This window comes from Diadema antillarum, unplaced genomic scaffold, assembly GCF_040938485.1.
Source record: "Diadema antillarum isolate AM-2024a unplaced genomic scaffold, OU_Dant_1.0 seq00000839_RagTag, whole genome shotgun sequence".
In the NCBI taxonomy this organism is placed as follows: Eukaryota; Metazoa; Echinodermata; class Echinoidea; order Diadematoida; family Diadematidae; genus Diadema; species Diadema antillarum.
In genome coordinates, this window is record NW_027271715.1 from 619,872 (window position 1) to 647,854 (window position 27,983).

At 38.6% G+C, this 27,983-nt stretch overlaps 1 protein-coding gene across 1 annotated transcript; it reads right to left on the reverse strand.

The window, feature by feature from the left end:
* Positions 1 to 12: 12 nt before the first annotated feature.
* LOC139740170 (uncharacterized) lies at positions 13 to 27,959 on the reverse strand. The gene is made up of 15 exons (XM_071650758.1): positions 27,778 to 27,959; positions 25,572 to 25,631; positions 25,128 to 25,165; positions 17,350 to 17,550; positions 12,403 to 12,523; positions 9,954 to 10,046; positions 9,257 to 9,417; positions 7,472 to 7,554; positions 6,426 to 6,614; positions 5,546 to 5,670; positions 4,474 to 4,510; positions 2,803 to 2,951; positions 2,146 to 2,284; positions 790 to 874; positions 13 to 223 (listed from the first exon to the last, which is right to left on the reverse strand). The coding sequence occupies exons 1-15, from the start codon at positions 27,922 to 27,924 to the stop codon at positions 13 to 15; spliced, it is 1,839 nt and encodes a 612-aa protein (XP_071506859.1). The 5' UTR covers positions 27,925 to 27,959.
* Positions 27,960 to 27,983: the final 24 nt, after the last annotated feature.

The following is a 27,983-nucleotide window of genomic DNA, read 5'->3' on the forward strand; positions in this document are numbered from 1 at the left end:
CATGCGGTCAGATTAGTGCGTTGCCTCCTTGAGGATATCAAAGTAGACTTGTGGTTGGTGCTTCCTCTTCAGCATACGCTCCAGGACCGCCCCAACTCGAAGGATGCGATTCTCCTCCCACCACGGGCCCATGATCTGGAGCCCAATGGGAAGATTTTTGGCATCATAGCCTACTGGTACCGCCAGCCCTGGTATACCACTCAAGTTGCCCACTGGAGCAAACCTGTAACATAACAGATATCACCGTCAATGTCAAAGGTGTGACAACTCATATTCAAAATAAAACAAAACAAGTAGTACATCATGGCAGCACTTAAAAATCTAGCACACATTATCTACTTTTTGAATAATCATCCATTTCAAAATCATTCGATCACTTAATTCCACTCCATTCAATAGAGTCAAATCCACTTTTATGTGTACATACAATCTATTCAACATGGACTCCTGGCATAAAAACTATACAATAATTTTCCTGTAGGGAGAAGTTTTGAACATTTCAGTATTTCTGATGTCACAAGCACCTCTGGCTTTCCCGAAAATAGGAAGCATCAAACAAATTATTTTTGTTTATGAGATGTGAAGCTAAAACAGAAAAGAAAATGAAAAAGAAATAATAATAATAATGATAGCAATGACAATGACAACAACAACAAAAAAGCAACCAAGTGGAAGAATACAATGATACACGTGTATGACAAGCTTTCTGACTGCTAGAAAAATGTTTTGCTTGTGCATAAAATAAAAAGACATAATGGAATGTTCTTCAGTCATTGTTAACTCTCTCACCTCATGAGGTCCAAAAGGGTTCCCGTGTCATTGACTCCAACTTGTAGATCTCCTGGCATGACTTGGGGAGCTGTCATACCGGTAGCTGTTTGATAACAAAAATTGGAAATATGACCTCATTATCATTGAAAGTCTGACAGGTAATTCTGGGCCAGGGGGTACTAGAAATCTATATCGGGCCACCAAATCCAAACTGTTTACTTAAGTGGTCCAATCGGGCAATTAAATTAAAAATTTTGTATAATTATATTTCATTTTATTTTGGGGCCAATATATTTCTTTTTGGGCAAACAAAATTTCAAACAAGAAAATAAAGCACTCTGAGAGCGCAGACCTCCGCCAAGCAGCTACTTTCCAATGATGATTTTGCTCTTCCATAGAGATCAGTGATTTCCTCCCATACATATGCATGCTGAAGATCGTCCGATTTCCCAATATAGAAGCCTTTGTTACGTTATAAACCCTCAGTTGCACGGCGTGCCTCGCCCTAAAAGAAAATACAGCACGCACTTTAGTGCGCCTATGAAAACCTAAAAAATGCACAGCTTGAACTCCCAAGTTCATTGCCCCTTCCTGCCAAAATATTGAAAATCCTTCATAAAATCCATAAAAATTTCCAGATCACTACCAAAATTTGTCATCTGTTCCTTGTGTCATTCTCAATCTTTCTTGCAAGTTTCATCCAAATCCGTGCACAATTTTTGAGTTATTTTGCACAAGGACAAACTAACTAACTAACAAACAAACCAACGGTAATGAAAATATAACCTCCTCCCTTGGGGGAGGTAATTACAAGATTCTCGCAGCCAAAAAAGGCCATCATATAAAAAAGTTAGTGTCTAGCCTTGGGTAATCACATTAGGAGACCAGTCCTCTGCGCTAGCTAAGCTTGACATCAGCAATGGGTAATCAGTTAAAGGCTGCTGAAGATTCATTTACAAAAAGTGATGACGATAACATACACGGAATTACAGGACCAGTAAATGCATTGCTTGGAAGGACAATGTTATTCAATTCTATCTCACCAGTTTCCCAATTTCAATTCTGATTACTTCATTAATTCATATGATGCACATTCTTGTACCAGATATGTCTATCTCAAGGTTTTTACCCAGGCAATTCTAAGTTCTGTGGACACATAATAGACCATCTTCAGCATGAATTAAGGTGATACTCTACATGTTGTCATCATTCAGGGCTCAGTTGACAAGACAACTGATTTCCTAGTAATGCTTCATTTACAGTGAACTGAAAGATTTTCCAAGAGAAGATGTCATTCTCAGATGGTGAAGAGAGTACATTGTAAATCATCAGAAAGTGAGAAATCTTCCGTCAAAGACTCTGCAGAACACATACCTGGGCAGACGATAACGTCGACCTCCTTAAAAATCTGCTTCAGAAAGTGGATGGTTCTCGTCCGCTGCTTGTTGGCATTGATGTAGTCCACTGCTGAGGCTGTGGCTGCCAGACCTAGAACCAATGTGGTATCAGCTGCCTGCAAACAAAAAAGAAATCACAACCTCATCTCCCATACGGCATCTCATCTTTTTCACTCCTACACTTTGACAGCAGCAACGTTTGCATACATTTTGATAATTGCTACCTTACATAAGGCTCAGACTTTCGGCAAAACCTAGGACAAACTTTTAGGTTGCTTTAGCTGCCAATTACACATGGAAAGCATGCACAAAAATTCACATTCATTGGTACTAGGATATATTAGACTACAGCATACCAAAATGAAGATGCCATAGTCTTTTGTTATAGCTTAGTGCTGGTTCTTAACAAAATGTCCTTCCACGAGGCTTCAGCAGCGGGTTGGGACCGGATGTGAACATTGTTAGTAACTGTTGTGTTCACAAATATTCAGGTGAAATGAATTTGTTTAGAAAGAGTTTCCATGGCAACGAATGGCTATGATGTCACACTTCTGTCCTCTATAGAATGAAGGTAAACTCTGGAAAGGCTTGCAAATGACAGCAAGAATGAATAAGATGAGAAATCACTGCTCACCAAGTCATAGAAATTGTCTCTCATCGCTCCCTGGAGGAGAGAGAGCATCTCCGTGGAGATGAGAAGGGCGTGGGCAATCCTCATCTCCTCAAACTCTGGAATCTGGATCCCAACAAGCTCCGCTCCTTGTTGCTCCAAGAAGCTAACTCCTGATGGGTCATACCAGAAAATAATCACCCAACAGAAACTTTTAGTGGGAACTGTGTGTTCTTGGGGCTTGATTACTATAATTGTTGTCCCTGTTTCCAACACACTTCTGATTTAAAGGGATAGTACAGTATTGGTGGAGATGAGAATTGGGCTTTTAAATTTTGCGAGATACCAAGAAAACACTTATGATATAGCACAGAGCATACCATTTTAAAAGGAATTCAAAGTTTATTCGATGAAAATTGGGTTTGGAATAACTGAAACATCCAAAAACAAAGTAAAACAAAGCAATCGTTACAAAGTGTGGGTCCTACACTTTATTAGAATCGCTCTTTTTTGGATATCTCAGCCATTTCAAAACCAATTTTTATCAAATAAACGTTGAATTCCTCATAGAATTACATGCTCTTTCATATTTCATAAGAGATTTCTCATTATCTCATCTAAACATGTTAGAAACCTGAAATTAGGTCTCAACCAGAACTGTACAATCCCTTTAAATCAGATTGATTTCATCTCTTCCCATGTAAAGAAGTAATAAAAAATCTTCAAAGACAGGAACAAGTCTTAGACAAGATGGTTCTGAAAGTTGTGCTCCTTACTCTTTTCCATGTTTGACAAACAAAATTTTGCAATGATTTTATGAGGATGAAGGGAAATGCTGCACAGAAATGGGGGAAAATAGAATTCTGTATCTACATGTACATTTAGTTTGGAAAATACTGACATCTTAAAACAAAGCAATGTGGAACCATGACAGCATCTTCATACTGATTTCAATCTGACAATTTTGATATTTATCTATGTGTATCAGTGAATATACTGAAAACATATGGCATTAAAAGAGAAAAGAAATTGTGTTGTTTTTACTTATACTTTACTTTACTTTGTTTACTTTTATTTACAAGAAGTTAACTTGGTGTATCACCCCTCAGAAGTGGAGCTCATCCAACACAAAAAAAATCAACATGTTGAATACTAGACCCAAGTATATTTGGTCAGGTGTCTATGGGAAATGCAGGTTATAGCAAAATTAGCCCATCCTCAATGGGTTAAAAAGCCACTGCATGTGCTCATCACAGCAACAAGCATCTGCTATAGTAGTGTTGTTTGCAAATAAGCTGGTATGAGAAATATTACATAGAATCGTGTATAATGAATTGTAATGAATTATAAATTTGTAATGATGTATGTGTTTATTGTATCGTGAGTATCGTATTATGCTTGTACTGTATGATTGTGTATATACTGAAAATTGTATTTACTTATATGTGTACATGTACATGAATCTACGTATGTATACATGCATGTAAATGCAGATATTCTATGTGTACGCCCACATGCCACCACAAAGAATTTCCTAAATGGACAATAAATGATTCTGAATCTGAATCTGAATCTGTATTGAAAATTAGAAAACAAACGAATTTCACATGAATTTGGGAAAACAGAAATCATGCAGAAGGCTTTTGAGACAAATTTTGTCATTGACCACTGAAGCATTTTACAATGTCCACATACCTCTGTCACACTCTGCTACAACTTCTGGATTGGCATGCTAGAAAGAGCAAAATAACACGGAGAACAAGACCATGGACAATTATTTTGCAGAAACTCATTAGTATAACTGATTAGAATTAAGAGATCATTATCATTTTGCTGTCATTAAGTCTTGCAATACAAATAAGAGACAAGACAAAGAAGCAAGTAAACCTCACAGCAGTCAAAAGCTGGTGGTTGGTTGGAGAGGCCCAAGGGCCATAGTGATTTTGATGGCTTTTTTCCAACCCGGCAACTTAGGGAAGTGCACCAGGGAAAGCCTGACATCTTGTATCCTTGTATTTTGCATTTTTTTTTTGTTTATCTGTATCACTTGTATTGTCTTGCAAATGCTGAGTAGATAATAATAAGGATAATAATAATAATAATAATAATAATAATAATAATAATAATAATAATAATAATAATAATAATAACAATAATAATAATAATAATAATAATAATAATAATAGCAATAATAATAATATATTCATTCTGTCTACTCCACCTTTTGTTAACACAAAATATCAAATTTATCTTTATATTGAGTGGTATCAAGTATGCATTAACAGGCATAGAAACATGGAACCACACAAACTAACAAACAAACAAACAAAATTCAGTTACTGATGGATAGTGGTACTGGTGGAAGGTACTCTCCTCCAAACTATGAGTAACATATAATGTAAATCTGCGTTTGTTACATACTCAAAAAGCTGCATCACTTCGGTGATCCCTCACATTTATCCCCAAGTTGAATTATCCTTTGGGTCTATGTCAGGTTTAGGTGTGTGCGTGTGTGTTACACACAAACACACTGCTATAGCTTCTGACCATCCGGGCATTGAGAATTCAGGGTTTCTGGGATGAACACTTTCTACAGCTCAGTTGGTAGAGCACCGGGCTAGCCTCCGAAGGTCTCGGGTTCGAATCCCGATGGAATTCCATTTTCTTTACTCATTTTTCCAGTAATAAAACAAAGAGTATCAAATCTTAGGCTTTGATAACATGTCACATAGAAAGGTTCTTGAATGGTAGTTAGAGTCCAACTCACCCTAAAATGAGTCCAGTCAATGCCAATCTTGAGTCCAGCGAGGCTCTTTGGCTCAAGGTCATTGAGGACCAAGGGTGGCTGAGACCATGATGAAGGATCTCTAGGGTCTTGGCCAGATAGAAAAGCTGTCAGGGAGGTGAGAAGGAAAGGTTTAGTCTCATACTGTTTGTGCCATATAATAGCGAGTCTCATTTTACACAAATAGGGACTTCCTGAAAGTGAGCGCTGGAACATATCATGTGTATTGAAAGAAAACATGTCCAAAAACACACACACAATTTTTTCATATCAAGCTGCATTGTAGCTAAAAAAGTTCAAAACAGCTCATACTATTTATATACTTTGAGCAACTTCCAGTGGATATTTTATGGAAAATTAGGGAAATCATTTAGAGTATGGTAAAAGTGGAAAGTTTTGTGCAAGTATTTTTTATGTGCTCGGCCAGGTACAATGAATTTCACGTTTTTAATTTTCAAGACAGTCTAGACAATTGAGCAAGCACTTCAAACAATTCAACGCTACCACTGCCGTTTTAATTAGGGTTCTGGCAACACATTCTGCGGTAAACGGTAACTGGTCTGCACTATGAAAGCAAATTCCCTCGTGCCAGAAGGCTAGCAAACCTGAAGAAAACTACAAATAACATCCAACATTGCAGTTTTATACCCATAATATACCTTCCTTGAAATCAAAGATATGAAATGGTAGCAAGCTAAAAGACTGCACATTAATTTTCACAAGAGCTTCATGATGCCCAAAAGATGCAAAAATTTCCACCTCTTGAAAATTTCCACTTTTACAGTAATACAACCGGAGCAGTATCTGAACACCTTTCTGGATGGGAGGGAGGGAGAGGGAGAGAAGTGGAGGCCTTCCTCACCAAGCAGCAAGGCAGTATCCCTGACACAGGTAGTCATGGGCCCAGTCACTGCCACTGTGTGGCACAGCGGCAGGGTGCCAGCTGCCGACACACGTCCATGGGTCGGCTTTATACCCACAATGCCACACAATCCCGATGGGATGCGTATTGAGCCACCACCATCTGTTCCTATGGCAATGGGACATAGTCCTGCAGGCAGTTGTAAAACGAGAAGAAAATAAGAATAAGAGAGTATATTTTCTTTCAAATTGTTGCTGTATTATCATCAACTCTGGCCATGTTTGAGTGCTTAAAAGTGAACTGTACCATACTGAACAGTACCATGACAGATTGGAAGTGTTCAAGCACTCTGTGGAGATTAGCCTACCTCACAAGTTATTCCTGGACTCAATTCAGAGGGATTACACGTTGCATAGCAATGGTGTCAATCACTTTGTGCAATTACGCTACATAAAAGTTTTACTAATGAACAGAATCAAATGTTTTTGTAACAATGTACTGTGCGATGCACACACTCTTTCTCATGTCTATATCCTGTATGACATGCTTTTGTACCCCTTTGGGAAGTGGTCCACTTTTGAACCAGTACAGTAAAGTATGGTATGCTTTGGGAGCGTTCAAGCCCTCCTCTGGCACAGGTACAATACAGTATGGTACACATAAGAATGCTCCAACACACCCTTCGACTTCCAAATAATGTGGATGGCCAAAAGCTATACCTCTGCTTATCAACTGATCATAAGTTTTTTGCATCCAGGTCCCTGATTAAATTCTACACTAAGGCATACTACAGTGAACTCCCATTACAAAGAAATAAAGAAACTCTTGTTACAATGAAGAAAAAATCAGGTCCCAAAATTGTTACCAATATATCTTTGAATACTTTTATTGTTTGGCTATAACAAAGTTTCAATATAACGAAAGAAAACAGCCGGTCCCAAGGACTTCATTATGACAGCAGCCACTTGCATACAGCTACTTCATGCACTGTTAAAAAGATTGCAGCTAAGAGAAAGAGAAAGCTATTAACTGGTGTCTGATTCTACCTGAAGCCACACAGGCACCCGACCCGGAAGAACTTCCTCCAGCATAGTGATGAGGGTTGTAAGGATTTCGAGCCGTGCCACTCCTGGATGGAAGAATATCAGAGTTATGTTATTTGTACCTCTTCTATCAAGTACTTTTCAAAGAAATCAATCTTGATAAAAAGAGAAATATTCATGTTGACGGGAGAAGATGTGCTGTAACAGAGTTTTGGTTGTTTTTTTTTCAAATTACAACCTCTGTATTTTAAGATGGCTACTAGTGATCTACAATCATAATAAGCGTGCCATGAAAACGAAACGAGTGGGAATTCAAACTTGTCATCTTCTGCTTTGCTGGCAGGGACACTACTACCACCACGCTTCCCTGGTTGCTGGCAGTGACACAATGAACCTGGAACAAATACCCAGGCTCTGAATTCCGACAGTGTTATGTTTATGTTTATGTTTGAATAGGCCACTTAATATATCAGTCATTTCATTTGTGAAGCATGTAATTGTTGAATTCTACATTTAATGACAATGTTGAATGACTAGCAAATAAATTCATACAGCTATGTCACCATAGTTCATTATTTGTAGCAAAGTTGCATAATCCATATTCGACATGAGCTGGCCACCTGGAATCATCAGGGGCTACCAAAATATAGACAAAAAACCCAACAAAAACAAAACACCCAAATGAGCAGGCAAGAAATACACATGCATATCCTGAAGGCAAAATAGAAGTTTCGATAGACGAAACGCATATATCAAGCATACTGTACCCAACCTTAAACAACATCTTTTTCTTTTTATTTCTAACCACATTTTCTACCTTTGGAATAAGGAAAAAATAGAAACGTCAGTATGGCGACTGATATGCCTCTGCCGTAATGCATGGTTCTCTCACTAGATCTATAGTACGTCTTGACATTGTGCGACGACAATTTCACATAACTGGCCAAAAATTAAAATGCCATGTTTGTCACAAATGTGTTGAGTGTTTACTTTCCTTGGGATGAATAGGTAAACCAGGTATTCAGGGATTTGATGATTTTTTTGCTTGATCTTCGACCCTTTTATAAATTTATGCATTGAGTAATCTCCAAGGTATGGAGAAAAGTTTAATTTCAGCATTACATACTAGAATTTTAGCATTTTAAAGGGACTGTACAGTACTGGTTGAGGTAGGGATTCATGTTTTGAACATTCCTAAGTGAGGTAATGAAAAGCCTCCTATGAAATATGCAAGAGCATGTAATTTTAAGAAGGATTCAATGTTTATTTGATGAAAATTGGTTTTCAAATGGCTGAGATATCCAAAAAAGTGCTAATAATAAAAGGCGACATGCCCCAACTTAATTAGTATCTCTTTGTTTCACTTTGTTTTTGGATATCTCAGCCACTTCAAAACCGATTTTCATCGAATAAATTTTTGATACCCCCTTAGAACTGCATGCTCTTTGACATCTCATAGAGTGGTTTCTGAATATCTCACAAAACGTTAAAAGCTAAATCTTCACCTCGACCAGAACTGTACACACCCTTTAACCTGCCCTTTGACCGTTAACCTTTGGGCACACGACCCTAAAATTCCCAAGAGATTCACTGTCAGGCAGTAAATGCATATGTACTAAGTTTCATGATGATACCTCGAGCCACTTCCAAGATATGGAGGGAGAAGTGAAAATAGTGAAAAAAAAATGTTTGTGATGGTTTTGATGTTGGTAGTGACAATCTGAGCGTATGGTCCTGAAAAGGACGACATATTAAGGTCTCTGCCTTCTGGCCCTACAGGAAACATACGAGCTGACGTTGATGCCGAAGGCTCCAAGGCCAAGTTCGTGCATGTTTGCTACACCAATGATGACGGCTCCCCCAGCCCTCAGCTTGGCAGCAATGGTACTGTCTTCTTTCTCTTCATCACGGCCAAGGAAAGACGTTCCATTTTTGTGTTTGTACGGCACCTGAGCATTGAAATGAATTTTAAATCCTAAGATTTCCTATTGGCCAAAATTGAACATTCACTAACAGAAACTTGAGATCTATGCTCTATGTTTCGTTTTTCACCTTAAAGACAACTTCCAATTTAAAGACATGTTCGACACTGTGAAGATCAAAATTAAAATGTCATACTTTGTTGACTGAGATCATCTTGATGTTCAAACGGATGAAAACACACATCACCAAACAAAAATATTGAAATTATGCTGTCAGTATAAAAACATCTATGAATGCATATATCACCCTGCTCACAGATTTTTCACTGAAAGATTTGTTTTAATGCTGCAGTCTACATTTAAAAAAAATAATAATAATAACAAAAACATGGTAAATCTAGTCACACAAACATCTCAATTTTTTTTTTTCAGATTTATTATTCAGATATTTCAGACCCAGGAAGTTTTATCTAGTGTTCACTAGTTTTCATTAAATAACATATTTCTTATGTGTTCTTTCATAACATCCACTAATAGAAATGGAACTAATGTAGGCTACATACCACAGCCAGAGACTCTTTGATGACCACTGGAATACCATCAAAGATAGACAGAGGCTTTTTGTTGTTGATCCTCACTGTTGATGCTCTCGCCATCTGGAAAATTTCAAATTTACATCAACGAGAAACATGAAACATTCCATCCATGCCCCGTACTGAGCCCAGCAACAGGAGAAAACTCCCTACCAGTATGCATTTTTCACCAACTGTCAATATGTTGTGTAAAACATCATGAGTTCATGCACAACAGTATGTATTGACTTCCTTTAACTTCCAACAATTATTTCATCGAAAGAAAGATATTATTCAGAAGGGTGAAGGTACAGGTGGGAGTTTCTTCAATTTTGTCTCGCTCTTTACAGATCACCAGTTGCGATCTTAACAAATTTAATTTGTAGAGGGAGACAAATTGAAGAAACACACCTGAATCATTTCATTGTTGGCACCAATGATATCATATGCAGTTAAAATATAACTATGACTTATTCTGGTATTTTGCTCTCTACATCCTGTGCAGTAACATCATCATAGCTGGTGCATCTTACGTAACACAAAATTCATTAGATTGAAGTTGATGAGTAGCACACATATCAAGAGTTCACTTGAGTTTGGAATACCACATTGAATAGACTTTAGTTTCCGTTCAAATAAACTGAGATGGTAAAAGAAATGTTGCTCAGAGTTAAAGTATCAAGTTGGATGTAGTTCATCTTCCTTAAACTTGTACCCCTACAGCTGTTTTCCTATTCAAATGAAAACAGACAAATAAACAAAATTCACACACCCCCTCCCCATTTTAAAAGAAAAAAGTTGATAGACCAACTAGAAATACTGTAAAATACAATATTTTCGTGGCATGAAATTTTCGCGAATTGGAGCCAACAACCTTTTTTTGCGGTATGAAATTTACGAGAGTTGCCTCTAACATTCAATCCGTATAGTGTAGACAAGAACTTTCATGTGCATTTTAATTTCGCGAATCTTGGCTCTCGCAAAATTCGCGAAATTAAAATGCATGTGATCAATCCTCGTTTTAAAGTACACCTCCAACAGACCCTGACACCGTCTCATGAAAGTTGTAGGTCCTGACATGCTGTCATTCTCTGACACTAACCTTACGGTAGTAATAGTCAGTGACCTGAGCTTTTCAGCCAATAAAAAACAACAAGGATTCTACTGAAACTGCCAGAGAATGACAACTTGCCAAAGCTGACAATTTTCATGAAATGTTGCCCATGACAAAAAGGTGGAAAACAGGATCACAGAACCTTATAAACCTCCTCTAGATCATACTGTGTGACCAACCTTATAAACCTCCTCCAGATCATACTGTGTGACCAACCTTATAAACCTCCTCCAGATCATACTGTGTGACCAACCTCGTAAACCTCCTCCAGATCATACTGTGTGACCAACCTTATAAACCTCCTCCAGATCATACTGTGTGACCAACCTTGGAAACCTCCTCCAGATCATACTATGTGACCAAACTTATAAACCTCCTCCAGATCATACTGTGTGACCAACCTTGTAAACCTCCCCCAGATCATACTGTGTGACCAACCTTATAAACCTCCTCCAGATCATACTGTGTGACCAACCTTGTAAACCTCCTCCAGATCATACTGTGTGACCAACCTTATAAACCTCCTCCAGATCATACTGTGTGACCAACCTTATAAACCTCATCCACATCATACTGTGTGACCAACCTTGTAAACCTCCTCCAGATCAAACTGTGTGACCAACCTTATAAACCTCCTCGAGATCATACTGCGTGACCAACCTTGTAAACCTCCTCCAGATCATACTGTGTGACCAACCTTGTAAACTTCCTCCAGATCATACTGTGTGACCAACCTTGTAAACCTCCTCCAGATCATACTGTGTGACCAACCTTATAAACCTCCTCGAGATCATACTGTGTGACCAACCTTATAAACCTCCTGCAGATCAGACTGTGTGACCAACCTTATAAACCTCCTCCAGTTCATACTGTGTGACCAACCTTGTAAACCTCCCCCAGATCATACTGTGTGACCAACATCATAAACATCATCCAGATCATACTGTGTGACCAACCTTATAAACCTCCTCCAGTTCATACTCTGTGACCAACCTTGTAAACCTCCCGCAGATCATACTGTGTGACCAACCTTATAAACCTCCTCCACATCATACTGTGTGACCTACCTTATAAACATCCTTCAGATCATACTGTGTGACCAACCTTATAAACCTCCTCCAGATCATACTGTGTGACCAACCTTGTAAACCTCCTCCAGATCATACTGTGTGACCAACCTTATAAACCTCCTCCAGATCATACTGTGTGACCAACCTTGTAAACCTCCTCCAGATCATACTGTGTGACCAACCTTGTAAACCTCCTCCAGATCATACTGTGTGACCAACCTTATAAACCTCCTCCAGATCATACTGTGTGACCAACCTTATAAACCTCCTCCAGATCATACTGTGTGACCATCCGCATCCTGGGCTTCATCTGGTTACTCCTCTCCAAAGCCTCCATCACACTCTCTGCTACATCCTCTGGTGTCACCTTACCAGACCTGATTTCAAAAGGGGGTATTAAAAGGAAGATGTAAAAATTCTATGGGTACAAATGGATGATACCAATATTGAAAGAAAATACAATGCGACACACAAGGATGACCAAATGTGACAGCAAAGATGATGCAAAGTTATTATTGCCATGGCAACCAGAGTAGGTTTGGGAGTGTAATGTAGTTTCAGAGTATGTGAGGTACATGTACACGTAAGTATAAAAATGTAAAAGATACCCATGGAGTGACAACTGCATTTTGGATGCTATGAAAAAATAAAAACAAAAACAAAAACAAAGGTCCGAAGAATTCCTTGAATATTTACACTTGCTAGTCTCTGGATGAATTAAACAATGTGATGTATGCCATATTGCCTTTGAATAAAAGCTAGACACAATAATACTATTGACAATATGATGGAAGAAAAAGGAAATTCCCAATATAAGTTTGTATGCAAAACGCAAAGACTGAAACATAAGTCTAATATACTGTAGATGATTTTAGATGCCTTACAATTACTGCCATGCTTTACAGCAAATGCACCATACTTTGTTTTACTGGAGTTGCAGAATCACAAAGATATACTGTAATGATTTCAAATAAAATGCAGAACAGAATCTAGATTACAACCATTTCAAACAAATTCTGTAACACTATATCATATGTAGTGTGTAATACACTTAAACCATCTTACAGTATCTAAACACTGTAAAATTCTCCAGACACCAACATTCATGTGGAAAACAGAAAAAAAAAGGCTGTTTTTAACAGTCTAGTCATCAGTCATTAGTGGCATTCTGTCTGTCACAAGATGACAGAAGCTTCGCGTATTATGCATGGTATGCAAACATGAGAAACAACAGATATCAAGGCTGGGTTTATGATTACACATAGGTCTGCAAAATGATGCCAACAGCATCTTGACACAATAATCATAATGAAAACTTGAGACTACATAATAGCATGTAGTGTGACTCTTGTCTTCTGAATAATATGAGACCACAAATGGAAAATATATTTCACACTTGTAGTTCACATTTCTGGCCAAAGTTCCAAAGTCAAAATTAAGACAAGGGTCTGTGCATCCTGGACCTGATAAGATGAAACCCATATTTTTTATTTAATGGGGGGGGGGGGGGGGGGGAGGGGGGGAGACAACAGAGCTATTAATATGAAACAGCAGATTAATGAAACATGTCAAAATTATGACTGTGTCGTGGTATTTCATGAGACAATATACTACTCTTATTAATCTGCCTGTTGTTGATTGAACAAATACACGAGATCAAGCTTTAATGAAGACTATAATACCTTTGGTACAACAGAGTAGACATACAACATACAATAAATCTTGTGATATGAAAAATGAAAGTCTTTCCAATCACCACTCCCATGGTTTAGTTTCAGCACATAGTTCAAATAATGAACAGGAAGGATGTTAAAAGGCAAGAAACATTCCACCTGATCGCTACAGAACTACCAGTATATCATGGGTGAAGCAATGTTGACACAATGTTATTCCAGGACAGCATGCATTTCTGAGGCTCTCCATTTTTGTAAGATTGTCCAGCATTTATTATTATTAACCAAATTTGAAAACAAACAAACAAACTAACTGCCACATGAATCTGGAACCCTCTGTCATCAAAATATCATGCCCAGCTGTACACTGACTTATACTATCTACATGTACATGTGGCCGAGTTATTAGGGGGAATTTAACACAAATATACAGTATGTCCCCAAAAAAATTACAATCGGATTTTCGCATTGATAAATTCCAAAATGATTGAACCATTTAAATGCAACTTCAGGATCTTAAAATATAACATCTTAGCTATATCATGCAGAAATCCCCATTCAATATGGTTGAGTGGTCCCAGAGATATGTGGATCTTTGTAATGCATGTCATCTTCCAAGTTAGGCACTTGGATGCTCTTGGAACTGCATAATGTGTGAACAAAATGGACAGAACTTGGAGGGAAGGGATTCCTGACATGCTCTACAAAACTCCTCATTTCTCTTTGACCACTGAAGCAAATCGGATGGGGTTTTCAGTAAGATGTGGGAAATAAATTATAGTTTCATGCCCTGAAATTGTATTTGGATTGATTCACTATTTTTAGAGTTATCATTGTGGAGGGTACCGTTGTAATTCTTTTTGGGGGGACATCGGGTATAGTGTACAATGAGGATTGAGTGAATGCAGATCGTATTAGGTAGTAGAACACACCGTCATCTCTTTAGTGAAGTTTGATGAAATTGGACAATCTGTTCAAAATTTACGCATTTTTAAAGTTTTATCACTGAATGACAAGACTACAGCAGTTCATGGCATCACTGCAGGACAAAAAAAAAAAAAGAGAGAAAATAGTTTGAAGAGAATTCAACATATTTCACTTTTCTGGCATAACGAAAGAGTAATTAAATTACCTCTTTTAGAAAGCAGGGAAATGATATCACCCAAAATATATGTCAGTAAAAGTCTACGAAATAATTGTGTCCTTTTCATACAAAATTCTACCTAATTTTGCATAATTTCTATACATTTTCTAAATATCATTGCCCTGCAGTGATATCACAAACTGTTGTAGTATTCTTATTCAGTGACAGCAGCACCGAAACTTTAAAAATTCCTAATTTTTGAATGGATTGTCGGATTTTCCTCAAACTTCAATGTGTTGACCATTATAGCAAAGTGTATGGGTACACAGAAATTTAGTTTTCTGACATTGTAGGTTATTGTACTGGTAATATCCCTAAGAGTGTAGCATTACTCACATACAGAGATATAGCAATAAAGAGACATAGAGCAATAATCCGATCTCTAAAATGCCAAAAATTACGTTGCGCCTTGATCTAAGAGTAGTCTTCTGACCCTATAGACTGCATTCGATTGTGTAGTTCGATAATTTTCCGTACGATCAGTGTACTACAATACTCTCAAAACACGCAAATGCACGCAAAATAATGTCTATAGATGTACACAGCTACATGTAGGTTGGTGCTAGCACTGACCAGGCAGCCGCGGCAGCCTCTACATATGCATAAGGCTCGATGAGGCGATACCGATAGACAGTATTTGATATACTGTGTGCAGACGGAGGCGAACGAAGGAAATGTGCACCCACCGATGGTCTACGCGCGGCTACTATTTTTAGATCTGGCTACTATTGCAGCACGCACTAGTGCGTGCTGATTAATATTTCACAGTTTGGGACATTTTTGTGATGAGATAGAATTTTCTCCAGAGTTCTTAGGACATGCTCTCACACCCCTCAAATTCAAATTTTAGGGGAGAGATTCCCTTTAATATTGCTGCATTCACTCAATCCAGATATATAGGAAAACTTCCCATTCAATAAACTACTGGAATAGGGAGAACAGTAACAAAGGGAATCATGTAGAGCACTGTCATGAATAAACTACAAGCCTAATGTCAACAGAAGAACGTTATAGATCATACAATGTAGATTTCCATCAAAGCGTAATCAAAAAGTAGATCGAAGGTCAAATATTCATACACAAAGTAGGTTGCAGTTACCCCTATTGAAATGCAATGATCAAGGCAAGTTCATTCAGTATGGCTGACCAAAGTTCAGTAATTTTCAGGATGATAGATATGATCTTTGTCTAAAAGTTCAATGTTCAGGTGGATAGATACAATCTGAGGATACCACAGCGGGTAAGGAAGGATATGAGTTGTAGGTGAACAAACTTTAATAGAGAAGGGATGTTTAGAAGGTAAGGAAATGACATTCACAACTCAGAGATACAAGTGTATATTAGTATAATACATCTTGTCAGGTGTGATGTCACAACAGACATTGAAATTCTTAAAGTATCACAAATATGAGGTCCATGCTGTGTAGCGGACTTAAATCTTATTATGTGGATTGGGCAACATGGACCACTCAGAACAACAGCTCCCTAGTAACTACACTGTAAGTGACAAGATTATGAGAAGAGAAAAGATGAAACAGACACCATATGTTTGTACAATTTGTACTTACTCTGATCAAATTGTTTTTAATGTGTCCCATCTTCTAGCCACTCTGTTAATCATTCTCCAGATATCAAAAGTGGTGGTAAATGGCAATTAATGATCACAAATTTCATGTCTTTTATTTTGACCTTTAATCCCACAAAATACCCATCCAAAATCTACTTTTTTTTTTAATTTGATCATTTGCCAGACTTCCAACAGAGATTGAATATCATGAAATAAGAATGGGACTTCGGACAAAATGTCAGAAGACAAATTTGATCCGCAAATTTTGATGATACTCCGTCTATTCTTTTTAAATCTTTATGAGTGCACAGGTCACTTCAAGCAAATTTGCACTAGAGTAAATAAAACTTGATTGTGTAAAACTTTAACATGGTCTCCTAGTCTTTACCAAACTTACAGTACATACTCCAGATGAGGCACAATTCTCATATCAGGATATATCCCTGCAGCATACTCGGCAAAATTTTGTCATATATACACCTTGATACCAAATCGGTTGTCAAGTGTAAATTTTATTTTAGACCTCATAGTATTCACATGTTACTTTCGACCAAATATCCCTCCTGATCTGTTTTTCTTTGAATGTTTCTACACAGACAAATGAAAGTGGCATATCTTGTGTCTCAAGAAATTGTAATTGGAAATCATTAATGTGCTATTTAAAGACAGACAATCAGAAACATGATGATTTTACCACCAAAGAGTGACAAGGGCTATAAAATAAATCAAGTGGCACACTGAAAATATAATAGCAAACAGAGTAGAGTAGATGGAAAGAATTTCTTTCGACCACCAATACCAGCCTTGCCTGCACCTTACCTGAAGGCATGATAATAATCAGAGATGGTGTTGAAGCGGAACTCGTCTGCCGCTGGTCTTGCTCTCTCTGGCTCGATGAACTGGTCAAGTTGCACTTCCAAGGCGTTCGTGGCAGCAGGCGGCTCATCATTTGAAATGGATGGGTAGTAGGTTGGAGCATCATCAAGTATCAGGGTCCGTAGCAGTCTCATGTTTACATTCCTAGAGGACAAGATGATGTTTTATATAAAATTATCTAGAAACGATATCCAGTGCCTTGAAAAGACTGATATCACTTCTTCTTCTTCTTTTCAGAAAGAAAACAAAGTTTACAGGAAATTTAATGCAACAAATATACTGTCGAGCTTAACTAATTTGAAATATTCTGAAGCTTGAATTCTACACAACTACTGCGTTATTGACTATTGTAATACATGTACAATAATCTGAAATTGATTAACTATTTGTTTTATTATTCACATAGCTTTCCAGTGTATGACGAGTATTCAACAAACAGAATATCATATATGAGTGGCTTACTTGTTTTCGTTATATATTGTATTTGTTCGGTTATAACGAAATTTCGTTATAACAAAAGAAAACTGCCGGTCCCAAGCATTTCGTTATAACGGGAGTGCACTGTACTGTAAATCTGCTAATGACACAAATCACTTACTAGAAATATCTACTGTATTTTTGCTTTCTGTATGTTGATAGTATAAATATTAAGCACAGTATACATACTCTATTTCTGGATACACTGCATGTCTGGTATACTTTCCATCACAAAAGTCTCATCAAACGAGCAAATTGATTCTCCTCTTTTCAGGCTTGCCTGGTAAGAGATTTGAGCTCTGTTGATTTTCAGTTTACTGCACACCTTTTAATGGCCGTTGTTGTAATAGTGGACCAGATTCAATGATGAACAGAGGACATAGTTGTTTAACGATAAAATGAACAACTTTAATCCACTATCACAAACTAGCGTCATGTAATGACTGCTGCTCTGACCGTATCACTCAAATATAGAATACATGGAATATGCGTACACTTGTGATAAATGTAGTGCGCTCACATAACACAACATCCCCCTCCTTCTGAAAAGATACAATGACGAATATTTTTAAACTGCACTTGTACATATGGAAACATTCACATTGATCTTCCAAGTATTATAAATGTGAATCTCTGACACAAAATGCTGAAAAATGGAGGAAGCTTGTTTGAGATTTGCATAGATACGTTGAATTACAATCAGGCAGGCAAATAAAATCTATTCTTCTTGAAACAGCCGGTCTCACAAATGCAATATACTCAGTATCAGAAACTCTTTTTTATCAGTATAAGTTTTACATTTTTCATACTGAACAAATCTCGACATATCTGGTATCGAAAGATAGAACGAATAAAACGATAACGTTATTCAAACTTATTGTCACAAAAATGCATGCAGTTTAACACCAGCATATTTACAAATAATTTCACGTATATCTTCGTGATATCTTTAATAATATGAAACAGAAATAATTATATTCATACGGAATGTACATATGTATGTAATAGAAACATAATGATTTAGCATTTGAGTGTGTACTCAGATTATCATCAACACAGGAAATGATTTATATATGCTTGTATGTTTGTTGTTTTTTTAACATTCAGTTGAGATGAACTTTTGTATGTGAAATTAGTGAACAGCTACATCATAGTTTCAATACACAAATGTGATTAACAGTTATACACAGATATAGCATGCAACAAACATTTTGATAAATGTAGCATATGTCGTAGTTGTTATGGTTCCTGACTTAAATTTCAGATATTGTCTTGTGAAATAAAATGATGTGTATCACTTGGTTACACAAATGTGCTGTAAATAAATCTACACTAAACATAATGAATGAATATATTATTTACACTGACAATGCAGCTAGTTTATCTTCCAGCATTGCATTACTCTTGGTACCGCGATGGGGGTCTGACTTCACGTCCATATCGCGTTATGTACCGGGTAGAGACTGATTTCCTATCAGATTGTCTTTGTCTTCTGTCTGGATGTTGTCTCCTTTCCTCACTCCTGTCGTCGTCTTCGAAGTGAACCCGTTTTGGAACTATTGGTTTCGTTCCAGTTGGCATCTCTCTCAGGTGAGATCTATTTCTCCTCAAAATGCTACCGTTGGGAGTTGCTACTTCATAGGATCTTGGTTCCTGACGTACTTTGCTCACTTCGGCAGGAAGCCAAGTGTTGTCTTTGGGATTCAGAACTCTCACTTTCTGTCCAATGTGCAGAGGTGGTAAATCTCTACCTCCATGCAAGTCGTGATTGTGTTTCATGTTCTCCTGTCTCTGAAACAACAAATCAGGCGTAGACGATTGTTTGGTCAAGTGGTGACTTGGAAGTGTTGTCCTGATTGGTCTTCCAAAGAGTAATTCAGCAGGTGATGGTAGGTTGGAGTCGATTGGTGTGGCACGAAAATGTAGTAGTGCTGTCTGGATGTCTTGTCCAGTTCTGGTACACTTGGTCATGATTCCTTTCACAGTTTGTACCATGCGTTCAGCGAGTCCGTTGGATCTTGGATATCGCGGAGACGATGTAATGTGATCAATTGACCATTTCTCACACATCTCTTGGAATGGTCTTCCAACGAATTGTGGACCATTGTCTGATATCAGAGTTGCTGGTGGTCCGAAAAGACTGAAGATACCACTCAGTATGTTTGCGACTGCCGCACTGGATGTATCCGTCAACTTGCGAACGATTGGATACTTTGAATGGTAGTCGGTCACCAACAGGTATTCTTCCTTGTTGAAAGTAAACAAGTCAGTTCCAAGCTTCGTCCACGGCGAAGTTGGTATGTCGTGAGGTTGCAAGGGTTCTCTTTGTTGCTTGACCTGATTTTCTTGGCAGGCGTAGCAATTCTTTGAGATTTGCTCAATGTCTTTATTGATGTTCGGCCAATACACGGTTTCCCTTGCTAGTCTGCGGGTACGTTCAATACCTTGATGACCCTGATGAAGTTGATTCAGGATGTCTTGTCTGAGGTCTGTGGGAATGATGACTTGATTGCCTTTGAAAAGTACACCATCTGATACTCCGATTTCATCGCGGTATGGCCAAAATGTTCTGACCTCTCTAGGTACTTCCTTGATTGTATCTGGCCAACCATTCGTGACGATTTGCCACAGAGCTCGCAAGGTCGGATCTCTCGACGTCTCTTGTTGCAGCTCATTTCTCTTCTTTTGCCCAAAGAAGATAAGGTCAATCTGTGATATGTCGATTTCCTCACAGATCTCTTCCACATTGACATCAAGGGGAACGTCTTGATTCTTTCTTGGATTAGGCATTCTGCTCAAAGCATCTGATATGATCATCGATTTGCCTGGCTTGTACTTGACATCATAGTCATAGCCTTGAATTTTGATGAGAAGTCTCTGCAAACGTGGTGGCGCACATCTCAGTGGCTTTCTGGTGATCATCTCTAAGGGTTTGTGATCAGTTTGGACAGTGAACTGGTTTCCGAACAGGTATGTGTGGAAACGTTGTATTCCAAACACGAGGGCTAGCGTTTCTCTCTCTATGTTGGAGTAGTTAGCTTGTGACGATGAGAGAGACTTTGAAGCAAATGCGACAGGTTTGTCTTCTTGCATCAAGCAAGCTCCTAGGCCTTTTGATGATGCGTCGACTTCTAGGATCGTTGTCTTCCTTGGATCATAGTACTGCAAACAAGATTCTGCAGAGATCGCTTTCTTGAGTTCGTTGAAGGCATGTTGATGATCGTCTTGCCATGTGAATGGCACATCTCGCTTCAGTAGTTCACGTAAGGGTGATGCCTTTTCAGAGAAGTTGGCGATGTGTGGAGCGAGATAGTTAAGAAGACCAAGGCACTTCTGTAGATCTTCTTTGTCTTGAGGCGTTGGCATGGCATGAATGTCTTCGATCTTCTGTGGATCAGGGCGGATGCCATCTCTGGTATATACAGAGCCGAAGAAGTTGATGCTGTCAGTTTTGATGATACACTTCTTACTGTTGAAGACAAGTCCTTCTCTTTGGGCAACTTCCATCAGTCTGTGGAGGTTTTTGTCATGCTCTGCCTCGGTACGTCCAACAACTGCAATATCATCAGCGATACAGATGCATCCATCTACTTGACCAACGATACGGTCCATGTGTTGCTGGAACAAGTCTTGGCTGACAGAAAGTCCGAAAGGTAGGCGTGTGTAGCAGTATCTGCCAAATGGAGTACGAAAAGTTGTCAGCTCCTGGGATTCTTTGGATAGGTGAACAGACCAATATCCGGATTTCGCGTCGAGCTTAGAGAAATACTTTGCTCCGGAGAAAGCTGGGTTGACCTCTTCAAGAGTCGGAATCTTGTGGGGACATCGTTTGAGATTCTGGTTTAATCTCCTGGGATCTAGGCATACTCTCAAGGATCCATCTTTCTTGAGAACTGTAGTAATCGAACTACACCAGTCGGTGTGATAGTCGATTTGTCTGATGATGCCTTGCTTCTCCATTGAGTCAAGCTCAGCCTTGAGTTTGTCTTTGATGTGGACGCTGCACTTTCTTGGAGCATCAATGGTGGGGACAGCTCCTTCTTTGACATGTAGTGTTGCTTCTCCACGAAAGTTACCAATACGATCAAACTGTTGCGGATAGAGCACTTGCAGGTCCTTGACAGATTTCAACGGAGACGGTCTGTCAGTTGGACTACGACTCTGAGGGTGCATCTCATGGATTGTTACCACGTGTAACTCACTGCACATAGGTAGTCCAATTATCACTGGTCCTGAGACATCGACCACGTAGAAAAGTTGATCTCTCCACTCGGAGTCTTTGCACTTGCACGTGATCTGAAGGGTGCCCAAACAATGTATCGGGGAACCGTTGTATACGGTAAGACGTGCTGAAGTCGGGTGTACAACTGCTTGCCACCTGCTTCCATACATGGCCTTGATTGTCCGTAGAGGGAGTGTATTTCCACTCGCTCCGGTATCGACCTTTGCATGTAAGATGTGTTGTCCACGTTTGCTGGGACAGATGATTCCAATCTTCACGAATGCTTCTTTCTGATGCACAGAATCGATAGATGCGTGTAGGTCATTTCCCAGTACGATAGTGTTAAATTCCTCAAAATCTTCCTGGGTTTCTCCTTCTGGCTCTTTGGAGAACTCGGCTACCTTTTGTTTGGTTGGCTGCCTGGTGGGTGTCTTCTGTCTTCGTGGTGAAAAACTGCGGTTACCACCTTGGCGTCCTCTGCTTGGACTTCGTCCTCGAAGCACTTTTCCGTGTTTTGTCTTTCTGCAGCATTTAGCCCAGTGTCCTTTGGAACCACATGCTTTGCAAATGTCTCTGTAGGCTGGACACTTTCGTGGTGGATGATTCAAATTACAGTTACCACACTTCTTGCGTCTATCTTGGTTATGTGATAGAGCATTTACGTTGCTTGCAGAGGAGTCGATCGAACGAAAACACTGTTTGCCTACGGCTATGGCTTCGTATTTCCTGCCTTCATCAAGGAGGTTTGCTATCTTGTAGCCTTTGGGTTGGTCTAGAAGATCTTTCTGGAAAGCCTCGATAGGTGTAGACGCAATGACTAGCTCTGTCACGCGTTCTGAGAGCTCATTTTCGGTAAAGTCACATTCTTTGGCTTTACTCCGGCATCTATTTACAAATTCGTCGATAGTTTCATTTGCGTGTTGACGATATCGCATCAGCTCCAGTCTGTGGATGCGAAAATTTAGCTTGACTTGCAATTGACCTTCAAGAGTAGACCACAACATTGCAGGCTTTTCTTGATCCTCATTGGATAGACCGGATGCGTTAATTCTACGCAAACCTTCATTTCCTACTGCAATTTTGATTTTGATTGCTTGCTTCTTTGGGTCTTGGACATCGTTGTCTTGGAAGCATAACTCCATGCGTTGTTTGAATAACTTGAATTCTTCCGGCACATCAGCACTATTCCAATTCATTTCTGGATACTTTGCCATCGTGCGTTTTGATTTAGATTGAGTTGGAGATACAAATGATACAATGCTTGATATCAATGTCACACTTTGCAAACTTACGGCTGAAAGGTTACAGATATAGTTTACAAAGTAAACAAATCAAGAATAGTTTGCAAACATAGAAATATATGACACAAAGTCACTACTGATATACATGTATCAATAATGTACACTCTCCAAAATACATCGAAACATGTCTAGATGTCAATATTACCACAGTAATACACAGATGCATATGAATATGTCAAAACATTCATGTACACAAATAACGAATGTATGTAATTGTCCACACGCAAGTGTTCAAATGTCTGAGATAGTTTAATGAATTGTACTCATTCTCATTTCTTTTATCTGGTTGCATGGATTCAATGTTGATATCAGTCTGGATCGTGCCGTGTCTTGATTGTCCGTCCTCGCTACGTTGTAGCTTGCAGGGTAGATGAACTGCGATTAACGGAAAACTGCGTATGCTCTGTCAGAAATATCCTTCCGCTGAGTGATGGTCTCGGTAGAAGCAATGATGTCGCAATACACGTTGCTATGCCGATAAGATAAACACATTTCTGGCCAGTCCAGGATAATACGCGTCTATCTGCGTCTTCTATTGTTATGTCAACAATGGATGTCAATGGATACGGTGCGCTCAGGTAATGCGAACTTGGTCTATTGTTACGTCAACAATGGAAGTCCTTGGATGAAACGCTCGGGTATTGCGCGTACTTGGATACGGTGCGCGTCGACAATGCTTGTTTACAGAACTGCAACTGTCCAATGTGGCGAATGTCAGTGATTCGTGCGATGAAAATGTTCTGACAACATTTTGTACGAGCAGCTCAGCTACACAGCTATGTCTAACGATGTAGAAACGAATATAGAATGCTCTGCAAAGCGTTCATCAATCCGATGATATGTATTCGTATCGTTATTCGTTGATGAGCAGCATGGATGATAAAATAATCGGTTTATTCACGCACAGTGTTACTCACAAGACGAGTCGTTAAGCTAGTCCATGCACGTATCTGCAGTAGACGTAGACGTGTTGTGCGCAGTGTCCTCTCGGGCGGTTTCAGCACAAATCACTCATGATGAATTTCCCTAAGAAAACTTAAGTTCCGTGCTGATTTGGCATAAATCCGTGTCGGCACCGCTGCCACCATGTTGTAATAGTGGACCAGATTCAATGATGAACAGAGGACATAGTTGTTTAACGATAAAATGAACAACTTTAATCCACTATCACAAACTAGCGTCATGTAATGACTGCTGCTCTGACCGTATCACTCAAATATAGAATACATGGAATATGCGTACACTTGTGATAAATGTAGTGCGCTCACATAACACAACAGCCGTATTTTCCCAATGATAAAGAATCCTTTCTAGCGCCTCTACTTTGGCTTACTGCTGCATTCCAAGTGCATGCTCAGTTTGTGTTTGTATCTGAAATACAGGCGACTTGAATTCACTTGTTTGTTGGTCCTGTTTGCAAATGATATCAAGAGTCCTTCAAAAAAAAATGTAAAACAATTCCTGGATCCAGATGGTTATCTCAATCACTTACTAAAATCTAACCATCTGTGCCTTGTGTCATTACTCATTTTTCCCATAAATTTCATCCAAATCCGTTCACATTTTTGTTTGTTTGTTTGTTGTTGTTGTTGCTGTTGTTGTTTTTTTTTTTTGGGGGGGGGGGCAAACAGACAGACAAACAAACAAGCAAACTGACAGACAAACAAGCCATTACCAGCAAAAATATAACCTGCTTGTGGAGGTAATCATTTAAGCCTTACCTTGCAGCATGGGGCTTTAGAAGCAGTGTCCCAACCCACTGTGGATGTCAAGATAAAGGAGATATGAGATGTTGAATCTGTTCTAAGAAAGACTGGTATTCATAGCTACCTCAATAGATAATCTTTGAGACATACCACCTTACACTGCAACATTTAACAGAGCACAGAAATGCATGCACTGCCAATGTTTGGTGCCATTGTCAAACATAGGATGCAGAGGGACGTGTAAACAGGAAATATCAAGTCCATCATTCTTCGAGCCAAGTCCCAAGGTTCACAATCACTCCTCACAAAATGAAACAAAAACCTTACACTCAGCAAAAACAGCGAGAACACTCACCCTCCTTTTCTCCAAAAGTTAGGGCAAGAAAATATCTACTTTTTTTTTTTACTTGGCCTTTTTAAACAAAGTTTTTACAAGTTTTTATATTTATAAGAACTTACTGTACTGCTCATGTGCCGCAAAAATCTCAGCAGAAGACCTGAAGACCTCAGTGGTACACTCTGGAAGGAAAACAATAAGATCTGAGTCATGAGAAGCAGGTAAAAATCATTCTGTTGCAGAAATTAACAAGTAATAAAATCAAAATTGCCCATTATGACACTTGGGGCACAAGAGGACATAGAGCTCATTAAAAAAATAAATAAATAAATAGAAATAAACGAATCAATCACTTATCACAAAAACACAAACGGACAAGGTTCTACCAATCTCAAGTTAAGGAAAGGGATGTCTTCACACTAATTTAGATGCTTGCAATTCAAATTTGAGGAGGGATAAAAGCTCACAAATTCAGCAGGCTGAAAATCCATTTTTATCAACATCTCTGTTATCAAAAGCAAGAGCCAAAGGGTCAATTCCACGGAAAGGTTGCATTTTATGAAAATCAAACTATTAAGTATAGATGATTAATGAAGCTTAATTAGATGATCTGGTATGGTTTACTCAAAGCAGCCTTTCACAACGGATATTTTGATACCTCATTTGTGAACATCGGTGAATGTGGAGTGGAGTTACGTCCCAAAAACCTTCATTTTTCATGAAAATTGTCAATTTTTGCAGAATTTATGTATCATTTCTGATACACTATTATCACCATAATACAGCTTGTGTAATTTTCAGATGGCTTATTTTCTGAATGTTCTTTGGTCATAGATTGGTTTTATGATGTTCTAGAACTTGTTCCGGCATCAGTAAATATTATTCTCTCAATCTCAGAATGTGGTAGTTGATAGCGTCCCATAAGTCACGTTTTTGTGTCCCATCAGTCACACTGGTTTTCCCTATCCTGCTACTGTACCAATGAGTAGATATTCATACCACTTGGCTCAGGGTAAGCACCAACCCTTTGCTACATTCAGGAAAGAAAATATCTTTCCAGAGACTCTGCGTGTAAGAATATTTCAGAACTTACTTTCCCATGTGAAAAACGGTGGCCCTCAAATGTCCAATAAGTCACGACAGCAATTTTTCGTTGCTGTACGTAATGCAATGACACTTTTCAAACTAAGTATGGTGTTTTCATAAACTGTGATATGATGGATCTATTAAACCATGAACTGAGAAAAATGCATTTGATGCAACTATTTTCTCAAAAGACTGGTTTGAAATTGCCAAAAATTGTCACTTTGTCCCATAAGTCACAATGGAATTGACCAAAGACATATTTTTTCCTTGGAAAGGCCTTCTATATTCTTGATTATAAAAGTACCTGATAAATCTTGTCAAAGACAGAGAATTATAGTATTCCCTGCATTTGACTAAAATTATTCAAAGATTATCGGTCTAATTGCTTTCAGTTTGTAATGATTGACAACCATATATCTTCAACCTTAACCTATTCAATGTGGAGTGCCACAGGGCTCCTGGACTGCTTGTTACATTGGATCACATCCTGATTTACATTAAAGATACCATTAACTCAAGTAAACTTTTACCATAAAATTTTAATCCTTCTAGCTCCTGACACAACATGTCATTGCAATTAACAATCATGTCGTACAACAACTTCCATTATAGAACCATGAACTGATACATGGTCCGAGTGATAGGTTGATCAATAATAAATTTGTGCTACTGCTAGATACCGGTACCAAAAAAGAAAAAAAAAATCTCTTTTCTCTCACTTGAAGCTCTTAAACATGCCTGTACATCTGTAACTATGACATAGATATTTACAGATGATGTAACTGCTATCTATACCATATGTTCATGTGCTCAAACAATTTATTACCCTCCAACATTCATTAAAATTTTCATTGGATCATGATTAATGATATTCATGATCATATTAGTTTTATCCATAATATGCTGGTAATTCAATTTTAGATCAAGACAGAACAAATATCTGAAAGAAAACATTCTTCAAAGAACCATCAAAATTCATGAAAGTGGAAGGATATGCCAATTGATCTGAAAAGTAAAGCCTCCACGGAATAGTTTTAAATGAGTTCAACCCGCTGAGGATGTGTCCCAAGTACCACTGCCAGTACATATTGTGTATCTAGAACCTATAGTATGCTATACACTGTTGTAGTCAGGCAAGTATCAATGGGACACTCGCTCTTCTCTGCCTCGACCGAACAGTGCTACTACAGCAACGTTTCAACGGGCTGCACTCCCGAGAAATGTAGGTCAGAGTCAGCTTACCGCTTTCTTGCAATTGTATTCGGTGGAGTCTGGTTGGAGTGCCCTCCTTCTGATCAGACGGCCTGTTGAGCTTGCCCTTTTCACAAAGAGGAACCAGAACACAATGGCTCCAGAGAAAATTCCGAATAAATGTTTGAAATAACCCATGGTAACAAAATTTCGAGGAATTTTCGCTCCACTAACACCAGTGCCAGGTAGCACTCGGG